Source organism: Pistacia vera, unplaced genomic scaffold (assembly GCF_008641045.1).
Source record: "Pistacia vera cultivar Batoury unplaced genomic scaffold, PisVer_v2 Contig365, whole genome shotgun sequence".
NCBI lineage: Eukaryota > Viridiplantae > Streptophyta > Magnoliopsida > Sapindales > Anacardiaceae > Pistacia > Pistacia vera.
In genome coordinates, this window is record NW_022196185.1 from 31762 (window position 1) to 39598 (window position 7837).

General features: G+C 35.5%; 1 protein-coding gene and 2 long non-coding RNA genes across 3 annotated transcripts; 1 reads left to right on the plus strand and 2 right to left on the minus strand.

The window, feature by feature from the left end:
* The first annotated feature begins 1310 nt into the window (after positions 1–1310).
* Positions 1311–1819, plus strand: LOC116140222 (18.1 kDa class I heat shock protein-like). Its single transcript, XM_031425854.1, has one exon. The coding sequence runs from the start codon at positions 1311–1313 to the stop codon at positions 1782–1784; it is 474 nt and encodes a 157-aa protein (XP_031281714.1). The 3' UTR covers positions 1785–1819.
* An 838-nt stretch (positions 1820–2657) lies between these two features.
* LOC116140182 lies at positions 2658–5169 on the minus strand. The gene is made up of 2 exons (XR_004129572.1): positions 5117–5169; positions 2658–2997 (listed from the first exon to the last, which is right to left on the minus strand). It is a non-coding gene; the product is annotated as an uncharacterized LOC116140182 (long non-coding RNA).
* On the minus strand, positions 5164–5561 carry LOC116140183. The gene is made up of 3 exons (XR_004129573.1): positions 5486–5561; positions 5319–5396; positions 5164–5221 (listed from the first exon to the last, which is right to left on the minus strand). It is a non-coding gene; the product is annotated as an uncharacterized LOC116140183 (long non-coding RNA).
* Positions 5562–7837: the final 2276 nt, after the last annotated feature.

Below are 7837 nucleotides of genomic sequence, written 5' to 3' on the forward strand. Positions count from 1 at the left end.
GGTGGAAAAAAGTAGTTCACTCTAAATTAAGACAATAAATATGAATGTGAAGTGTTTATATTTATCCAATTAAACATTAAACAAATCGTATAACCATCAAAACATTTAATGTGAATGTGAAGTGCTTCTACAAAACATTGAATGCATGTAGTTATACAAAATAGCATCAAACTAAATTCATCAAAAACAATGAAACATAAAACAATAAATATGAATGTAAAGTGTTTATATTTATGCAATCAAACATTAAACAAAAGTGTAACCATCAAACATTTAATGTGAATGTAAAATGTTTCTACAAAACATTGAACGTATGTAGTTATACCAATAGCCCAGACCAATAACAGGTTGACACGTGTAGTAATTATAGTCTAAACCAATAACATGCTGACACTTATAGTAATTATAAAGTCATATATGATGTTTAAATAGCAATTGCTTCATGATTATATAGATATATAAATATTTTATTAGTTGTTTGTCAAGTCAAATGTCTGATTGTTTCGAATTTAGGTTAACAAATTTGTTTGACTTATTGGTCAATAGATTGGAGCTCTTTGATGGGATTTTTAATCAACTTCTTTAACTGATGTTGATTTATTTATTAAGTAATAGTGTGGTTGGTTGGGGTTTGAAATCAAAACCAAATCAACCTGAATTAATCGTAGAATGATTTATGAACTGCATATTGAGGTTTGACATAACCAAAAAGTCTTTGGCAGAGGGTTGACCCTAGTTAGTAAAAACGCGTATTATACGCGAATTATACGGACAGCCGTATAATTCGCGTATAAAACGCACGTATACGAATTTTGTAAATTCTGCCGAATTATACGCGTATTTTAAGCCCTCCCGTATAATTCGCGAATAATTCGCGAATTATTCGCGAATTATTGAAAAAAAAAAAAGTCACCCCCAAAACGACGTCGTTTAGTGGGTTTTTAACTAAAAATTAAAGCAGATCTCGGTCTTCAGTTCTTCAGTTCTTCTTCGGTTCTTCCTTACTTCAGTTCTTCTTCAGCTTTTCTTCCTCAAATCTTCACGTTTTCAGCTTTAAGCAACCGACTCGAGAAGATGAGTGATGGCACTAGTGTTTCGGTGTTGGCGTGTTGCAGAGACACGAAAAAAGAAAACTGTAGAAGCTTACAGAACTCTCTCCGTTTCTCTGTTTAGATAAAGATTTCCTAAGAAAGCCGTGAATGTACCAGACTCCTCTTTTGCTTGCTATATATAGTCGTACTTAGTACAATCAGTTTCATCAATAAAGCAAGAATTTATAATACACAAACGAAAAACTTAGAAATTACACAATGGCTCTAGGTCTTTTCGGTGGCCGCAGGAGCAACGTGTTCGACCCTTTCTCTCTTGACAATTGGGATCCTTTTGAAGGCTTCCCATTCACCACCACAGTTGCTAATGCACTCTCATCTGCACGCGATACCTCAGCCATTGCCAACACCAGAATTGACTGGAAGGAGACCCCGGAAGCTCACGTCTTCCAGGCTGATCTTCCAGGGCTAAAGAAGGAGGAAGTGAAAGTCGAGGTTGAAGGCGGAAGTGTTCTTCAGATAAGTGGAGAGAGGAGCCAAGAGAACGAGGAGAAGAATGATAAGTGGCACCGCGTTGAGAGGAGCAGTGGGAAGTTTACGAGGAGGTTCAGGTTGTCGGAGAATGCTAAGATGGATCAGATCAAGGCTAGCATGGAGAATGGTGTGTTTACTGTGACTGTGCCGAAACAGGAAGAGAAGAAACCTGAGGTCAAGTCTATTGAAATCTCCAGCTAAACAGAAAGAAAAAAGAGTGCCTCTGGGCTTGAATGGTGATGAAAATGTTCTGTTTAGTATCTTGTATTTCTGGTTCTTTTATGTAATACCCTTGAAATGTTGAATACTTTGCATTTGAAATGTTATGTTGATTTTAACCAGGTAGTCCATAAAAGTGTTAAAACTAAGATTGATATTGCCGTATTTTTCAAAACGTATTATTGACAATGCACCGTATTAAACCCGTATATACCCGTACCGTATTTTTTCCGTATCCGAATTTTATAGCCGAATTTTTATAAACGTATTTTTTCACCGTTTGCCGTATTATACCCGTAAAATTCCCGTATCGTTTTTTTGCCGTACCCGTATTTACTAACTAGGGGGTTGACAGAGCAGTTGAAATTTAGGTGATCTAATTTTCATCATCATCTTCAGGTAGGCCATCACCATGAGTGAAATTAGAACAAAATGCGAGGGACGCCATTGTAGGCAGATTAGCTGCCAGAACATGACATATTCACATAGGAATATCCTATATGCCTTCACTCATGGTGAAATTGGAGATTAGGACAACCAGTTGATTTGATATATTGGTAGATTTACAAAATATTATGAGATGATTATATCCAATCCCAATCCTTCCTCAGAGTTCTATACAAAAAGCAACTAAGCCTTACAAACTTGGTAGTTAAGAAACCCGTAAAAAACTCTTACCCATAACAAGCATTCTTTATTATGATAAGCATTTTTGAGACAAGTTTGAAGTTGCTGAATGAGGAATTTTAACATTGACGCAGATGGCAACTTTACCTACATCTGTCCCTTATCCGTTCGAACCAGAACATCATTGTCCTGGGGAGCTCTACCCAATTGCTTAGCAAATACCAAAACTTAAAATAACTATTGACTTAACATTAAAGAATATCAACAAGTGCAACAGAGTTAAGAGATAGCATGTAAAGTGGTGCCACTGCAATATTCTTTCTCACACAGAATGTGCTTTTCACCTAAAAAATGTTATAAATTGTCACAACCAAGTTTAAAAAGGTTTCAAAACTGATGTTAATTTTTAATTTTCGGACATCGAACATACAACTGGGTCCCTGAGAGTGAAAATTCTTATGACCAAGTTTACATTTGTTCATTCTGAACTTCAATCCTGCTTGTCATCAGCCGTTCCTGCCAGTTTGGATACAGATTCATGTAAGCCAGGTTTAGCTTCCGTCACGACCTGTATGAACAACGGGACTTTAGTACCATTCAAGGTGACTGTAAAACAAACATGCTGAGCAACTTTGAAGAAGAATAATAGATGCACACATCCTAGCTGTCCATGAGCCATAAATATCACCAACCAAAAAATAGGTGATTTCTCAGTAGTATAGCACACAGCTATGCAAATACATAAAATTGGGATGGTAGTAAGTTCTAAATTTTAATTTTAAGACATGTATATATGTCCTAAGGAAAATACCAATGAAGGAAAAGACTGAGCATGAAAGATCAATATACATGCCATTAAACAATATAAGCTCATGAAAAGTCAAAAACTACAAATTAAATATCAACACAACAATAACCATATCCTAAAAAAATTAAACAAAAAAATAACAAGAGAAAGAATCCGAGTTCAAATTCCGTCATTTGCATCCTTAAAGGAGGAGCATTGGAATTAGTTAGAATGTATGTTCCTATGCATAAAACACTCTTGTAATAAAACATATGAATAAAACATGTTTATCTGCTTTTGGATCATACAATTAGCATAACTAATTTCAAGTCTGGTCACCATATATTTTGTAGTAATAGAACAATAATGATGCTGAATAAAGGCAAATAATTACCAATTAGACAGGAAACAGGATTATTGCGACTTATAACCATGCAAGTGACTATTACCATATCCATCGGAATAAACATATTCATTTTGGTTCTTTATGGTTTTAAGCAAAAATAAAATAGAATAGGATTTTGTTAATGTGTGTCTACATGTTAAAGCGTATCTTACCAATAAGAGATTTTAAAAGGACAGGGATATGATAGGAGCCTACTGAATCCAATTGCATCTAATGCCTTGAAAGGACAAACATTACTATTTTTTTTTCCTTTTATTTTATCCTTCTCATTTGTCCCTCTTCATGGAATGCTCTTACGAGCTACAAGTTATTGTACCAAAGCTAAGTTGCTAGTGACCCAATTCACAACTCTAAACCACAATTGTGAAACATTTCAAAAAGTTTGGCTTCATCATAAAAGTCAGGCCACAAAATCTGTTAACTGATTGAACACAAACACCATAAATCAATATACAATCAAATTAAGGTCACTAAGTGCACATCAACCAACGGCCTGGTTTGCACAAAACAAATGTTGTAAAATATTACAACATAAAAGAACACCTTAAACATAATATGTTAGTACTCCACCTATCTCTATAGCTACTTGTAGTATAACAAATACACTATTACAAGATATAAATTTACCCATTGCAAAAATACAAGTATTGTTGTTAACAAGTGAAGGAATCTGTTCCCATCTCAAATATACCCAATCCCACATTAGAAGAGAGAAACACAAGGAGTGGTATAAAATAGCCCTCTCCAAGAGTATGGTAACAAAGACGCCTAATGGGCTCCCACGGAACCAAGGACTCAGTCTAATATAAAAATTGATCAAGAAATGAATTAATCAAGTGCATGCATGAGATAACTTGCCCTAAGAGGGGTGCAAATTCAGCCAAATATACCTCGTATGCAGATATGTACTTGGCTCAAATTCACAATTAATTCATTATTGTTTCTGGGGCATATGTATTTGAATTGAAACCGCTTTTGGGTGGATTTGCACCGTCCTTTTGGATGTAAGTGATCATGTGCACACACCCAATTAAGTGATTGCTTGATCAATTTATAAATTTGGGTTTGAGCCACTTACTTAGTGCACATGAGAGCTGTATTGGTTTCTTTGTTAACGACACTCTTATATTGGTTTCTTTGTTAACGACACTCTTATATTGGTTTCTTTGTTAACGACACTCTTAGAGAGGTCTTGTACATAAAAACTCTCAAACTTATTCTCTTCCAATGTGAATTTTGAATATTTGAAATACAAACTTTCTCTGGCTCACTTACAACAATTTGTCAATAATAACATCTTGAACAAAAAATGCTATATGTAAGTCATTGTCATTTAACCATTTACACTTATTAAACACAAAATCTAAGTAAAAAATAGCCAAAAGATCATATGATTTTTTTAATAGGATCAATCAGAGGGTCATGGATTAATATCTTCGCAAAAAAGAAAATTAAGCACATAAAAGAATAAAACATAAAATCAAGCTGACTCACTTTGTTAGGGTTATTATCTTGTTTGGCTGCAGGCTTATAGGGACACACAGGAGGAGCCCTCTCAGGTTTCCTATACTCCCACCCCAACATTCCATAAATTTTTCCCTGAAAATTCATCCATCAATTCATAATTTAATTAAATCACTAAAAGACCAAATAAATGAGAAAGGAAAATCTCTAGGAGTCTCACTCTCTCACTTACCATGATAAGATCAAAGAGTAGGGGCAGCAAGTTGACAATTGGGACCAAGAAAAGCGGCAATAAACAAGCAATACAAACCTAATAACAAGAATTCAGAAACATTCGATCAAATTTTGATGGAGAAACAAATAACATGAACAGATTGGATCATTTGAGAAATTACGTACCATTTTGAATTGCGAATACGTTGATTTAGGGCGAACGATCTGTTGAGGACTCGACTCGACTCGGCTTTCTATTGAAATTTTCTACGGTGGTATCTCTTGTTTACAACAGCCCAGTATTGACGTAAAAAAAATGGGATCTTTTTCGTAAACTTCCCTAAATTTTTGCAATATTACTTTCGTGCCAACTTTGAGGTTTCTTAGTGACCAATTACCCCCTTACTATTTCCAAAATTTTTCTTACCGCCGTTATGTTGGATGCGATCAAATAAAGTACAAACTAATGTTTTAAAACCTGGATTGGAAGGTGACTCGACCAAGTGGCCAGTTTCTGGTTTGAACGGTCCAACCGGTCTGGCCAATGATGGAGCATACCAATGACATCAGCAATTATATATATATATATATATAACCTCATCTTCTCTTTCTTGTTTCTTCTTGTCACTTGTCACCTCATGTTCTCTTTCTTCTTCTTCTTCTCCTTCACCTTTTTTGTTTCTCTCTTTCTCCCCCGTCATCTTCTCTTTCTTTTTCTCCTTCATTTTTATTTTTTCTCTCTTTCTCCTCATCATCTTCTTTTTCTTCTTCTTATTCTTCTCCTTCATTTTTATTTTTTCTCTCTCTTTTTCCCCGTCATCTTCTCTTTCTTCTTCTTCTTCTTCTTCTGCTTCTTCTTCTCCATTTTTATTCTTTCTCTCATTTATCCCCGTCATCTTCTTTTTCTTCTTCTCCTTCATTTTTTTTTTCTCTCTCTTTCCCCCGTCCTCTTCTCTTTCGTCATATTAGATTTTGCTATTTTGAAGTTGAAAATGCCGAATGAAGAAGGGATGGGGTAAAATGGTTTTAGGCATTTTGATTTAGTAGACCGAATTTGCTATCGAGCCGATTGGACCGACGGTCTAACACTGTTCCACTAGTCCAATAGCGGTAGAAAACGGTCTAAATAACAAATCCGGTTTTATTGTATTAGTAAACTGGAGTCTTGAACAAAACCCGGCCGGTCCGATCCGGTTCTCAGAATATTGGTGTACACCACTGATGGCTAAGGCATATGAAGATAAAATACACTTGTATTCATTAAATGAAAAATTCATCGTAAAAGTTAGAATACAAATTCGAAATTGTTGATGCTTGGATTTTGACACCATCGACTTCGCATGTGTAAAATGCTAAAAAGTCACACGTGGGCAGATTATAGTGAATGGGTGAGATACTGTGATAACAGTAGCATGCAAATACGTAAAATAAATGTGACAAGAAGATTTTTATAGTGGTTCAGATGCTTAAAGCGAATCCTACATCCACTGTGGTTGTTTATACAAATGGAACTTTTTTATCGTTACATAAGGTTACAAGAGGTCGCGATTTGCAATCTATGGTTACTAATGTTTGTGTTCTAAGAGAATGTTAAGCCAGTCTCTTTCTAGTAGTGTATCTTTGCTATTTTCTTTGTGAAAATTCGTGTGTGTCTAACCTCTATTTTATAAGGGCGAGTTGCCTATTTATAGCCATTTTGCTCAAGGTAATGATTACATTTTACAAGTGGTCTGATGTCGTGAAGATCCTTCTTGTCTTCCTATTCATTGAGAACTCTTATGTTATCCTTAAATTAAATAGGGCTTGGACAGGTGTGCGAACCAAATTCACTCTGGCACAAATTCTTAAGGCAGTTTGGGTTTTTCATAGCTATATTCCTTTTGCCTTTGGAAAAGTGTCAATCTTTGGATGGTATAATGGTTGGTTGGATTCTGATTGGTGCTTGATGACATCATCACATGTCAGCCCTTATTTTTAGGCATAATAAAAGCTCCTCAGTTCTTGAGATTCAAAGTTGGATTTTGAGAACTTCATGACTATGCTGTGATTTAAATTGACTGGTCTTGGAAATGTACACCCGATCTGGAAGTTGGGGGTGACCACATTGTTGGAGACAATCTGAGGCTAGTCATTCGAGATTTGAAAGTTGATCGCTATATGTGATCTGAAAGACTTGTCTCGATTCATGAATTGATGGCTGATCGTCACTTGCAATTTGAGAGCTAGAAGACGATTTGGAGTTGATGATTTATTGAGAATTGACAATCTGAGCCTGATCGTGCTTCAAGACTTCTGGAATTACTTTGAACTCTAGTTGCTGCCAACGATCTAAAAAACTTGGATTCTTCCATGGCAAAGCTTTTGATAAAAATTTGAGTTGGTGTTTGCTTTTGGCGATCTTTCCTAATGCCTCTTTTGAACGATCTCTTTAGATGTTTTTTGTTGCATTGACAGCTGGTACAGCAATAAAGTATTCCTTGGGGCGCATTTAATGCAATTGAGATGATTACGCTAGTGATTGCAATTCTCGATGGGAGT

What these genes read in the sequence shown, in the direction of transcription:
- LOC116140222 (XM_031425854.1), top strand. Translation starts at nt 1,311, where the DNA reads ATGGCTCTAGGTCTTTTCGGTGGCCGCAGGAGCAACGTGTTCGACCCT.